General features: G+C 49.9%; 2 protein-coding genes across 3 annotated transcripts in view; both read right to left on the reverse strand.

Annotated features, from left to right (window-relative positions):
* Positions 1-9,907, reverse strand: part of LOC147616159 (Mitochondrial import inner membrane translocase subunit Tim17/Tim22/Tim23 family protein) — a 50,894-nt gene extending 40,987 nt beyond the window's left edge. Inside the window, exon 1 of one of the 2 annotated variants that reach the window (XM_086778790.1) lies at positions 8,770-9,907. The gene's annotated coding sequence lies outside the window, so the exon portion shown is untranslated. The remainder of the gene's footprint in view (positions 1-8,769) is intronic. The other variant, XM_086778789.1, reaches the window with a different exon arrangement.
* On the reverse strand, positions 126-7,910 carry LOC147616160 (uncharacterized). The gene is made up of 4 exons (XM_086777941.1): positions 7,050-7,910; positions 5,161-6,928; positions 3,650-3,780; positions 126-1,209 (listed from the first exon to the last, which is right to left on the reverse strand). Exons 2-4 carry the CDS (start codon positions 6,618-6,620, stop codon positions 566-568), a joined length of 2,235 nt encoding a protein of 744 aa, XP_086634067.1. The 5' UTR covers positions 6,621-6,928; positions 7,050-7,910; the 3' UTR covers positions 126-565.
* Positions 9,908-13,357: the final 3,450 nt, after the last annotated feature.

Consider the following 13,357-nt stretch of genomic DNA (forward strand, 5'->3'; position numbering starts at 1 on the left):
TCAGGGTCTTCGTTGGGGGGACGGTTGGCCACAAATCGTGAGTAGTGGTAGTCAACGTCGCTGAGGAGAGCCTTCTTGGTGCGGTAGATAGCCAACTCATCTGCTGCTACCTTCAGTGCCTGCAAGTTGACATCATAAAAGAATATTCTCAGACTTGGTGTATGGGAAGGGCCCTCGAACAGCATGAAGTTCCTCTGTCTCCAAATAATCCAGAGGAGTTCCGCCCTGGCTTTATTCCAGAAAAGGCTAAGATAGCCTACAAAATCACCTAGAAGGACCTGTTTCCAGCTGGGAGAGAAACCTAAGACTTTAATCAAAGGTGCAAATACATTTTTATTAGCAGGACATGCTAGAAACAAATGGAATATGTCTTCAATCTCTCCGTTGCATCTGCAACATCTGCCATCACCTAGCTGGGCCTGAATCATCCTTTTGCCCGTCCAGGTGGCTTCATGAAGGATAAGCCACATCAGAACCGACTTCTTGGGTTCTAAGGAAGGAGCCCAGATGGACTGAAACTTGAAGTTCCATTGCTTTGCAGAGTAATTAACCTTCCACCTTCTGTTCAGCGTGACATGTAGGGGGGAGGAAAGGTCAGGAGGGTCCCAAGTCCTTTCCAGGTGAAGGCGCGAATATCAAGCTCAGTGTATCTCTGAAGAGTCCAGATGAGGTCCGGAGGGAACTCTCTTATCCTAGATCTGATAATAGGGAGATCACATGGGTGAGCTTTGAACTTCAGAGAGAGATCCAAGTTGCTGAGCCAGTCTTGCTCGTGAGGATCCCAAAGCTGATGCCAGGTCCTGAGTCCCTTTTTGTGAAGGGTTAAGGCTCTTCTTCTATAGTTAGGAGATATTCCTGGAATATTCAGTGCCGGCCACCAGATGGAGTCTCCAAGGGGAAGACTAAAGCTGTGTTTGGAAAGAGGGTTAATTGTTAGGGCAGCTCGGTGTTTGTTCCAGGCTTGAACCAAGGAGCACAGAAGATCAGAGCAAGGAGAGGTAATAGTGCCTTTTCCAAATAGAATAGTTGACAGGGGGAGTTTAGCCCAACCTGAGAACTCGTGAAGTTTGAACTTGTGATCGTTTCTGAGCAACAAGGAGGCCCATTCTTCTTGGGGATTTGTGACTACAGATAGGAGAAGCTTAACAGCCATCTTGTCAGCGATAGTTTTCAGGTCCTTGATGCCCAATCCTCCTTGGTCTTTGGGGTCTTGTCAGCGATAGTTTTCAGGTCCTTGATGCCCAATCCTCCTTGGTCTTTGGGGAGAGTGCATATTTCCCATGAAACTTTGGTAGCTTTTTGGACAAAAGGGTCACCAGCCCATAGAAAATTCCTGCAGACCTTGGAAATACTCTGAAGGTGGCTGTCGGTAGGTCGCCAACATCCAAAAAAGAAGATTACGTAGGCATTGAGAAAGTGGTTGATGACCAAAACTCTCCCTACTAGTGAGTGTTGAAAGCCTATCCATCTGTTTAGCTTGGTTCTAAACTTGTTGCATACCCATTCCCATCGTTTTTTGAGGGAAACTGTAACGCGCGGAAGCTCTGGGAGTCTTCTTTCAGCCCTAAACACTCTTGGAAACCTTCTGATGCAAAAACGCACCATCTGATGCAAAAACGCAGGTAGAGAGAGAGAGAGTAGAGAGAGAGAGAGAGAGAGAGAGAAGTGCTGGAAATTCAGTATAATCTATGGTACAAAAAGGTACATATCTTTGCAGCCCTTGGCTGCCTTCTTGAAAAGGTGATAACACACCAAAACTGCCCTAGACTAGGACTCCTAATGACTCATACCCCTAGTGGGTTGAATGAATAAACCATAGAGCAAGGGGGGCTATTTATAGCCCCTTGGACTACATGGGAAACTGGCCGACTGTTGGTCGGCCAGTTCATAATTCATTAATTCCTCTTCCAAGCACAGCCGACTGGATCTGATCATGTTCTTGAGGCGCCTGCTGCCAGCACCCTCTGTCCTGCAGCCGACAGCCCTCTGGTACTGCTGACGTCAACCTCCATGCAGCCGACAGCCCTTCTGATCCATGCTTTGCTCCAAGTCCTGCTCCATGTCCATCTTCTACTGGTTCATGGTCTTTATCTGCTTGCCCCTTCTGGATTTAGTCTTGAGAAGGTCCATGGCATTGCTGATGCACATGACATCCCCCTCTGCTAAACTTGATGACGGGAATCCAACCTGCTCTTGGATGACTGTCATCATCCCAATCCTGTTCCGAAGTCCCTCTGTCATCATCCATCCCTGGCAAACCTTTTTTCTCTGAAAATCCGTTCTGTTCTCCAAACCACTCTGTCTCTGATGAAGATCTATGCATCTGGTCTTCCTCTAGTCCACAATCTATTCCTGCCCTGACTCTGAACACCGTCTTGGTCTTCGTTCCTGGAACTGAGTCTGGCACTCTCACATCACCCTTGGAGGATAAACCTTCCTTGGGACCGTTACCTGAGAACTTATCTGGCTCACGGAACTGCCATCCCCATCTGGCACTATGGAACACCACCAACAAACCTCCTGGGAGTTCTTCCTGATCTGTGTTCCCGCCTTGGGCTTCGAATCCGTGTACTTTCCTGTACCTTGGACCTATACACCATCATCTGGGACTGATTCAGCGTTTAGCTTTGCTGAGCCTGATGCTCTGATACCAATGTAACGCGCGGAAGCTCTGGGAGTCTTCTTTCAGCCCTAAACACTCTTGGAAACCTTCTGATGCAAAAACGCACCATCTGATGCAAAAACGCAGGTAGAGAGAGAGAGAGTAGAGAGAGAGAGAGAGAGAGAGAGAAATGCTGGAAATTCAGTATAATCTATGGTACAAAAAGGTACATATCTTTGCAGCCCTTGGCTGCCTTCTTGAAAAGGTGATAACACACCAAAACTGCCCTAGACTAGGACTCCTAATGACTCATACTCCTAGTGGGTTGAATGAATAAACCATAGAGCAAGGGGGGCTATTTATAGCCCCTTGGACTACATGGGAAACTGGCCGACTGCTGGTCGGCCAGTTCATAATTCATTAATTCCTTTTCCAAGCACAGCCGACTGGATCTGATCATGTTCTTGAGGCGCCTGCTGCCAGCACCCTCTGTCCTGCAGCAGCAGCCGACAGCCCTCTGGTACTGCTGACGTCAGCCTCCATGCAGCCGACAGCCCTTCTGATCCATGCTTTGCTCCAAGTCCTGCTCCATGTCCATCTTCTACAGGTTCATGGTCTTTATCTGCTTGCCCCTTCTGGATTTAGTCTTGAGAAGGTCCATGGCATTGCTGATGCACATGACAGAAACTCCAAAGCCCATGGGGATGCCAAGAAACCTGAAGATCTGTCCTTCCTGGATGATCTTGCAACCTGATTCAGTCACCCAGTCAGGAAGGGAAGAGGAAGTGTAGACTCCTGTTTTGCTGTGGTTGATTTTGGACCCAGAGGCTAGACAGAACAAATCCATTACTGACCAAAACTCCTTAAGTGAAAGTTCATCATTGGCCAATAAGGCGTTGGTATCATCAACGAATTGAGATAGACACTGTTGTTTCTTAGACCTAGGGAGTCTTATGCCCTTGATACGGCCCCTCTGTATCCTGTCTCTTATGAGGCAATTGAGGCTATCTGCGGCAATAGCGAACAAGAGAGGAGCTTAAGGGCAACCTTGGTGAACCGACCTCATTAGATTGAAAGGGCTTGACGGTTTACTCATCTGTTCAATGGATTCATAGAGATCAGAGAGGGTTAGAGGAGACTCCGCTCGTTCAGCTTCATCTTCAGGGATGACTCGGATTCTGTTAGAGAGGACTTCAATTCTGGCATCTACCATCTCCAGAGAGAGGGTTTTTTTTTTTTTTTTTCGAGAAAAGATCCTTTCATTAGTTATGTAAAAAAACGCCCGTAGGGCTACAAAAGAGATCTCTCCTGCTCCTAACAGAGAGAGGAGCAGTGAATACATCAAGGCAGCCCGGGAGACTCTCCCTGGGTGCTGCAAAATACAAGCATCAGTCTAACGGACTGAGCGGCTAAATCATACAATGGGGGGGGGAAAGAGCCAAACAGGTGGCCTGTAGTGCCAACGGGGGGATCCCGTGTGAAGGGTGTAGAACGGACCACAGCGCCAAGTGGTATGGAAGGCCTGGCGCCGTAAAATCGCCTCATCCGAGTCACCCCGGATGCGGTCGTACTGTCCTCGCAGGGTGTGGATCAACTCCTGCCAAATCCCCCGAACAGTCTCTGCTGGTGGCTCTAATCTCCCCTCAAAGGCCGTAAGACACCGGGCCCTCCAGGTGAACTAGATGGTGAGGCTGCTGAGGAGCTCCCATCGTAAATCCCTCTCCTGTGTCCAGCTGGCGGACGAGAAATCCGGTGCCGGAACCAGGCGAGGCTGGCCCCTAATAAATCTGATGGCCTGACTGCCCTGCTCCATCTCATAGCCCATAGCAGGCCCTGACAAAGTCGACCAAGCAGCGGCACCCCACGTAAACATACCCTCTGGAGAGAGGGGGGCCAGAATACGCAGCATCCGCAGCCAAATCTGCTGTGCCTGAGGGCAGTCCCAAAGGCAATGTCTCTGTGTCTCCATAGGGTGGCCGCATCGGACGCAGGCCGCCGGAAGACCGCTGTAAACAAGCCAAGTGCCAACTGCTGAGCCCCTGTGGGCGACCAGCCACTGAAAAGCCGAGATCCTGAGGGCCTGTCGACTAGCCCAAAGCCGAGCCCAGAAATCCTCCAGGAACTCCTGTGATAGTCCCTGCAATCGCCAATGCCCCGCTGCCGCCGGAGAAACCGTCCTCCTCGCCGTCAAAATATGCCGTCCCAGCCGAACAGTATACTGGAAAAAGGTGATCTCTGTGGCCTCAAGGGATGCATAAGGATCATGCCACTCGTACTCTCCGGGGTCCCACTGTAGCCGGGCCAAGGGGCGCGCTGCATATGCCCATATACGCCAATCCGGGAGCACGTCAGCAGGGTCGGGGTCAATATGCCACTTCCGAGAAGCGGCAGCCACTACCCGAATCCTCTGAAAGGTGCACTCTGCAACCAAAGGCGACTCCACCTCCACTCTCTGGAGTCGGCCCTCATCCTGAATCTCATAATAGAGGCATCTGCCATCCTCAGTGCTAGCTCTGACAGCAATCAGGATCTCCAACTGTGTAAAGGCTCCCATCCACCGTGGGGCCACTGGCTCGAGAGGTGTGAACCACTCCTCTGTAAGTGTCTCCTCAATATCATCCCTCATAATCAACCCCCCTCTGAAGTGACTCAGCCTCTCCACCTGGGTCTCCTCTGGTAGACTGCAGAAAGCCTGCCAGTCTCCAAAACTACGAGCTGGGCCTGCCGCTAAAGGTCCCCAGGCTAGACGAGGCCGAGAACCCAGCATATGACCCTGCTCTGTACGAACCGCTGGGCTCCAAATAAGCGGCTGCCTGGCCCGCTCCTCAACACAAGACGGAGGCCGCTGAGAGAGCCCCGGTCTCAGCAGCTCCCAAGCTCTCAGGATACTCAAAGCAAATCTGTCCTCCCATCCTCTACTGAGGCCTGTCCTCCTCATCTCTATGAATATCCAGCGAATCTCTGGTGCCCAAGTACCCCCTGCAGGAGGCGCCCGGGCCTGCAGCCGCTGCAAGAGGAGCTCTTTCCAAGGCTCAGCGCCTGGAAGCAACCCCCGAACAATAAGCTTCCCCAATAAGGCTCTACTCTGATCGGCTGGATCTATAATGCCCAAACCGCCCTGAGCCAGCGGAAGTGTAATAACTGCCCATGCAACCTTTGCCCGAGCTGGCTGACCATCCCGCCCAGACCACAGAAAGTTCCTGATCAGCCTCTGTACCTGGCTGATGCAAGAGCTCGAGAAAATCCAGCAAGACGTAATGTACCACATAGTCGCTAACAGCACCTGATTTGCCACCACCACCCTCCCAGCCAAGGATAGTCGAGCTGTACTCCAATACAATAGCTTCTTCCGAATGCTCAGAAGAAGCGGGGCAATCTGCTGCTCAGGTGACAAATCAAGGCCAATCTGGCATCCCAAGTACCGCACTGCTGTGCCGGGAGGAATCCATCTAAAGCCGGGGTCCGGACTCCATGCCGGAGTGGGAGCACTACTGATCCAAAAGGCCACTGTCTTGCGCCAATTGATCAATGCTCCCGAAGCTGCGCTAAAGATCTGGAGCGACTGCTCTGCCCGAATAAGATTGGCCTCTTGGCCATGCAAAAATAAGCCCGTGTCGTCTGCAAACTCAGCATCAAGCAAATCCTCCCCCCGGACTGGGAGCTGAAGTCCTCTCAAACCAACCTCCTCTGCCGTCAAATACATACTCATAGCCTCCGCAAAGAAGAGAAAAAGGAAAGGGGCGAGAGGACACCCCTGACGGACTGATCTGGTCAGCTCAAAACTCGGCCCCCGACCTCCTGACAGAGAGAGGGTTTCTAGGGGGCTGAAGAGGTTACTGAAGTGAATCCGTACAAATTCCAGATTTTGGTCATCTGACGTGATCGGGGAAGGGGAGTTGAAGAAGGGAGTCCTTTCCCTATCATTCTTTTTGCGTAGGGCTTTGAACATCTCCTTGGTGGGACGGTCTACCTTTCTAGCCCACCACTGTTTGTAGAAGGCCGAGGTGTGCTTGAACATGATCTCCTCTTCTTGTTTTCATTTTTGACGAAGAGCGGTGATGGTAGATTGACTTTGAACAGAGGATTCAGAGGCTTCTAGGGTGGCAAGCTCATCATAGATTTTGTCTCTTCTCTTTTTTTCCCGATGAGGGTAACCTCTTTCCTGACTTGAATGAGCATCCATTGGGTGTCCTTGACAGCTTGGCTCCAGGCCTTGGAGGGGGTTTTGAAGTTGGAGAAGGCTACCTTCCAAATGTCATCGATAGATTGCTTGACTGTAGGGAGCTGGAAGAGCATGGGATCAGTATGGAACCACTGGTTTCTGACCTTGGAGTCTTTGTCATCTAGAGTAATAGCTAAGGGGTAGTGGTCCGAAAGGCAAGAGGTGAATCTTGGCTTGGCTTTCACTCTGGTGAAGGTGTTGATCAAGTTAAAGTCCATGTAACACCTATCGAGACGGGCTTTTCTAGCTGTGTCTCCTTTAGCATAATTTTGCCAGGTGAAGTCGCTCTCTACTTCTATGTCCCAAAGCTAAAGTTTGGATTTGAGGGCTTCCCAAGCCACCAGTTCAGCGCCCTTCACTGTTGTTCCTTTGGCAAGGAATCTGTCAGCAAGAGATTCTACCATGTTGAAGTCCCCAACAGAATAAGGGGTCCTTGAAGATTCTGAATTTCTTGCCACAGCATGATTCGATCCATAACAGACCCGCCTGCATACACTCCCACTAGTCTAGAGTTGAACGGGGGAGGGAGGGAGACCGAGCACCAGTTGTGCCCTCGTTTTGCAGTGGCCAATATGTCCTTCCATAGAAGGGGGACACCTATGACACATCCACCCGAACCATGGTAGTGGATGTCAGAGATCCGGCAGTGAGACTTAGAAACAAGCTGTAAGGAGTGCTCTAGCTCAGGGCCTGTGGTTTTAACCTCTTGCAGAACAATGCAGTCGAAGGGATTATTTTTCAGCCAGCTGGCTACCCGTTTGGCTTTGAGGGGATCTGAGAGCCCCTTGACATTCCATGAGAGAACTCTCATTTGGCAACCCTTTTGTCTTTTTTGCCTCCTGCACTTCTAGGTGGTGTTTGAGTAACCGTGGAGTGGTTCCTTTTGTTGTCTTTGTGCACCTCCATGGGGGAAGGGCATATGTTACCCGAAGTCGTGGCAGCTTCTACAATAGGAGTGTCGTCTCTGATTAGGTCAGGTAAGGGTTGGGTATCCATGGCGTTGACCTTATCTTCCAGTGGGGAAACAGATGGAGGAACTTCATTCTAGGTAGGGGGGATAAATTCTCCCGAGTCCTCAGAATCAGAGTCTATTCGATCAGAGATTCTAGCAAGGATTGCAAACTGGTTAGAGACATGAACCTTTCCTTTGTTGTCCTGTTTCTTAGAGTTGGGGTTCCTCGATTGGGGCCCCTTGGAAACGGGTTTGAAAGATGTGTTATCCTGGGCTTTAGGGGAGCCTTTCGACTTAGGTTCGGAAGTTCATCTGAGGGGGGGTCGTTTGGAGAGACAGCTTCTTTCCCTGGGGCCATTGAGGGTTGCTTGCTGGGGCAATCCCCAACAAAGTGGCCTGTTTTGCCACAGAAAAAGCAGCTTTTTGGTAGGTACTTGTACTCTATAGGTTGTTCAAATGATTCCCCATCATCTATGTGGATATCTATGGCAGAAGGCAGAGCCGAGGGGAGGGAGATGTCCATCTCTACCAATACCTGGGGGTGCCAGGCGGGATTGTAGAAATTGTCTCTCTGACGCCCTGCTAACACCTTTCCAAGTTTGGCTGCTATAGCGCCTACCAGCTGATGGAGATGAAGAGGTAAGTTCGGGAACTCTACCCATACCGGATAGTTACGCATGGCCGAAACCTTAGGGTTAAAGGTCCTGTTCCATTTGAACAGCAACAGCGGGGAGTTCCTGAGTACCCATTGGCCTGCACTTAGAGTCTCCATAGCCATGGCAGGGTCTTTAAAAACAAATAAGAAGTGGTTCTTAGGGCAACACTGAATAGCTTCAAGGTAAATCCCTCTGGGGTTCCATTGTTGCCTAATCCAATTTTTGAGGTGTTCAACAGGGGGTCTGGGACCAGGCAACAGGCCTATCAGGGCCTTCTGTTCAAGGGACTGCTCGAGCCTTCTAACATAACCAGAGGGGAGGATAATCGAGGGCTTACCTGTTGGAGCATGGCCAGGACCTGCATTAGCATCTCGTGGGCTACTCTGGTGATGAACTTCTTGAGCGCCGCCCTCCGGGAGGGCCATTAGCAAAAAGCGGATTCTGGACTGCTGACTGGAGGGGATGAAGGGGGATGCCATTCTCATGGGACGCAAGAGCGTTGGGGAGCTGTTGCAGGAGGAGTTGATTGCGAGCTCTAATGGCCTGCTGAAGTTTATCTGCGTATTCCACAGGTAGAACCTTCCGAAACAGGGAGTCAAGGTCGCCTAAAGCATCCTGATCCTTTAGCGGGATAGGGGAGCCTGCTGGGACGTTGGACACTAGCAGTGAAGTACGGTGAGGCAAAGGATTAGAAGAGTCCCATGCATTTGCTGTAGTGGCATTAGCGGGAGCAAGATTTGGAGTCGACGCGTTCAGGTTGAGAAAGGAGAGAGGACTGGGAAAGGAGGAGGAGAACATCCTGCCCTACTAGGGCAGGAGGCGAGTTAGGGTTAGAGATTCGGCTATGGTTTTCTCTGCGTTGGTTGCCTGTTGCCTGCATTGGTTGCCTTGGTCAGCTGAAAAAGACAGCCAAAATTGCACAAGAGCTAGGAATCCACATCCTCTCACATCTGGACGTGCAGTTTGTTGATGTACGTTGAAGCTAGCAGGTGAAAGAATACTTCGCTGTGTGACACCTACATGCACGACGGTGCATGCAAAATCTTGAACCTTGAAAGCAGAACTAGACCTGACCTTGACAGAATCTGGACCAGTTTGCAGGCGCCTCGACTTCTCCTTTAACTTGATTTAGAAGGCGTACCTTGCAGCCGAATTCAGGTCAAAGTTTCGAGAGCACAGCACTATTCCACCGTCTTCGCCAAGCTGTCTTGATCCCCCTACGCGGTTTCTGTGAGGCTCTTTAATCACCAAGCTCTGGTTCGGATCTGTTGTTGAAGTCGATCTGCAGCCACGATGCGCTTCAATGTCTCCAAACAGAGCACCACAGAAGCTCCCGTTGGTGTGGACATTGGTACCCACACTGTACAGCCGGCATTTATCCCCTCTTCTCCAAAGTGCTGAGGCTGCGCACCTTGGGCTCCTCGCTTCTTCGAGCTCGATGTGCACCTTTGAAAATGGAAAAACGTCATTAAAATGTTTTCTTGATCATATCCAGATGTACAAGTTATTAATGTGCGTAGTTCTGACATTTTGCAATAAATAATCGGATTAGGATATTTTGATTAGGATTTTACCGAGGAAGTTAATCTATCCGAATCTATCTATATAGGATTAAGGGAGAGTGGCCCTCCCTCCACGTGGGCAAAGGAGGGGGGCCTATTTCAAAATACTATCTCCTCCTTGCAAGCGTGACGTTCACGCTTGCATTTGAAAATACCCAGTCACGTCACGCTTGCATTTGAAAATTTGAAAATAGCCGGGTCCAATCAATTCCGGTCGCCTGCTGTTCGCCTCGACCTCCACACGGTGCAGGTACGTTTCTAAGGTTCCCTCCACGTGCATTGTCTGCTTTTACTCCGTGTCCATTGTTTGCTTTTACTGCAAGACGTCTTTCATGTTGGGACTGCGATACAGAGAAACGTGGGTGGTGTTAGTGAGGATGGAGAGGTCACATGCAGTTCTGTGTAAGGCCATCGACAAGTATAGCCATTCATATGAGGGAAGGCAAAAATACAAAGATGAGAGGGACTGATAAAAAAACAAGATGACCTACATCTGCACGAATTTGTGTCAGCTTTTCTGCTCGCCATTCTGGATCCCACCATCTCTGTTGGCCACGTCCTCTCCCTCCTTCACCACCTCGGCCGCCTCCTCTCCCGCCACCGCCTCTGCCTCTTCCACCCTGTCGGTTTGGACCTCCCCCTCCTCCTCGCATGGCCATGCACCACTGAAACAGGGGATGGAACCGGAGGAGCAAAGGGACACCAAGATCTACCAAGCACAACTATGTTGAGCTGCAATCTGCATGGGTAAAAGGACAATTGCGTCAAAAATCTGCAACCTGCAGCAACAACTAGGCAATCTGCAAGTGACAGCAAGCCACAGTTAGGTCAAAATACGCAAGAGGATTCCTCATAGCGTCAAAAACGCCCTAGAATATACATGCAACACAGAGAGAGAGAGAAAAGAGAGCAAACACTGGCATGTTGGCGCCGTGTTTGCTCTACCTGGACCCCATCGAAGTTCTTCATGGCGTTGATCAGATGGAAGACGGAGCCGCCCACAGCCCCCATGGCCTGTTGCAACAACAAAAACAACTCCTTTGTTTGCATGCAACAACAGCTCCTTTGTGTTGCATGCAAACAGATTGTGAAGGTGGTGATTGTGAAGGTGCTTACATGAGAGTGGGGAGGCACGAAGGGCAGGTAGGGAGGCAGGGAGGGGCGCTGCTATGGAGGAGAGAAGAGAAAAAGGTTGAAAGAGACATTCTCTATGAGGACTTGGTCTTTGAGTGAGTCCACAGAGCTGTGAAATGCTGAGAGCTAGCTTTCTGGACTGACTCAAAGACCAAGTCCTCAAAGACAAAACACAAAAACCAGAAACACAAGCCGAATCCAAGCCTGGACGTAGAGGCGGCACAGAGAGAGAGAGAGAGAGAGAGAGAGAGAGAGAGAGAGAGAGAGAGAGAGGGAGGGAGGGAGGGAGGGAGATGATGCATGCATGTCCACCACGGCGCCCAGAAACAGTGAGAAGCTCTCTGCAAACCGACTCCAAGCCTGTAGCCAGCCTGGACGTAGATTCCACCAAAACACTGAGAAGCTGCAAGCCGCCTCCAAGCCTTGACGTAGCCCAGAAACGCTGAGAGCTTTGCCCAGAAACGCTGAGAAGCTCTCTGCGTTTACGTGCAAGAAGCCGACTCCAAGCCTTTGCATAAAGGCGAAAGAGAGAGAGAGAGAGGGAGGGGGAGGGAGGGAGGTAGGCAGGGAGATGATGCATGCATGGCATGTTTCTCCACGTGGCGTAGAGGCGGTAGAGAGAGAGAGAGAGAGAGAGGGGGGGAGATGATGCATGCATGCGTTGACGTGGTAGAGAGAGAGAGAGAGAGTAAAATGATTTAAAATAAAAAGTGATTTATCTCTCTCTCTCTCTCTACGTCAATCCCCAGTTCCCCACGCGTTCACGTGGTAGAGAGAGAGAGAGAGAGTAAAAAGTGATTTCTCTCTCTCTCTCTCTCTCTCTCTCTCTCTCTCTCTCTCTCTCTCTCTCTCTCCACGTCAATCCCCACACATTCACGTGGTAGAGAGAGAGAGAGAGAGAGTAAAATGATTAAAAATAAAAAGTGATTTATCTCTCTCTCTCACTTTTTATTTAAATATTAAAATTATATATTTTCTTAAGCATAATTTTTCATTTATAAGTGAATAGTCTATTACATATTTTTTATATTCTAGATTACATTTTTGAAGTGAATAGTCTATTAAATATTTTTCCTCTTTGTAGAGTAAGAATGTAAAACTTGAAAATAAATATTTAAATATTAAAAATATATATTTTCTTGAGCATCTATACAGGATTAAGGGAGAGTGGCCCTCCCTCCATGTGGGCAAAGGAGGGGAGCCTATTTCAAAATACTGCCTCCTCCTTGCAAGCGTGACGTTCACGGTTGCATTTGAAAATACCCAGTCACGTCACGCTTGCATTTGAAAATTTGAAAATAGCCGGGTCCAATCAATTCCGGTCGCCTACTGTTCCACGCCTGCTGTTCGCCTCGACCTCCACACGGTGCAGGTACGTTTCTAAGGTTCCCTCCACGTGCATTGTCTGCTTTTACTCCGTGTCCATTGTCTGCTTTTACTGCAAGACGTCTTTCATGTCGGGACTGCGATACAGAGAAACATGGGTGGTGTTAGTGAGGATGGAGAGGTCACATGCACTTCTGTGTAAGGCCATCGACAAGTATAGCCATTCATATGAGGGAAGGCAAAAATACAAAGATGAGAGGGACTGATAAAAAAACAAGATGACCTGAATTTGTGTCAGCTTTTCTGCTCGCCATTCTGGATCCCACCATCTCTGTTGGCCACGTCCTCTCCCTCCTTCACCACCTCGGCCGCCTCCTCTCCCGCCACCGCCTCTGCCTCTTCCACCCTGTCGGTTTGGACCTCCCCCTCCTCCTCGCATGGCCATGCACCACTGAAACAGGGGATGGAACCGGAGGAGCAAAGGGACACCAAGATCTACCAAGCACAACTATGTTGAGCTGCAATCTGCATGGGTAAAAGGACAATTGCGTCAAAAATCTGCAACCTGCAGCAACAACTAGGCAATCTGCAAGTGACAGCAAGCCACAGTTAGGTCAAAATACGCAAGAGGATTCCTCATAGCGTCAAAAACGCCCTAGAATATACATGCAACACAGAGAGAGAGAGAAAAGAGAGCAAACACTGGCATGTTGGCGCCGTGTTTGCTCTACCTGGACCCCATCGAAGTTCTTCATGGCGTTGATGAGATGGAAGACGGAGCCGCCCACAGCCCCCATGGCCTGTTGCAACAACAAAAACAACTCCTCTGTTTGCATGCAACAACAGCTCCTTTGTGTTGCATGCAAACAGATGTGAAGGTGGTGATTGTGAAGGTGCTTACAT

This window comes from Cibotium barometz, chromosome 39 (genome assembly GCF_041138505.1).
Source record: "Cibotium barometz isolate CiBa-2024 chromosome 39, ASM4113850v1, whole genome shotgun sequence".
Lineage (NCBI taxonomy): Eukaryota > Viridiplantae > Streptophyta > Polypodiopsida > Cyatheales > Cibotiaceae > Cibotium > Cibotium barometz.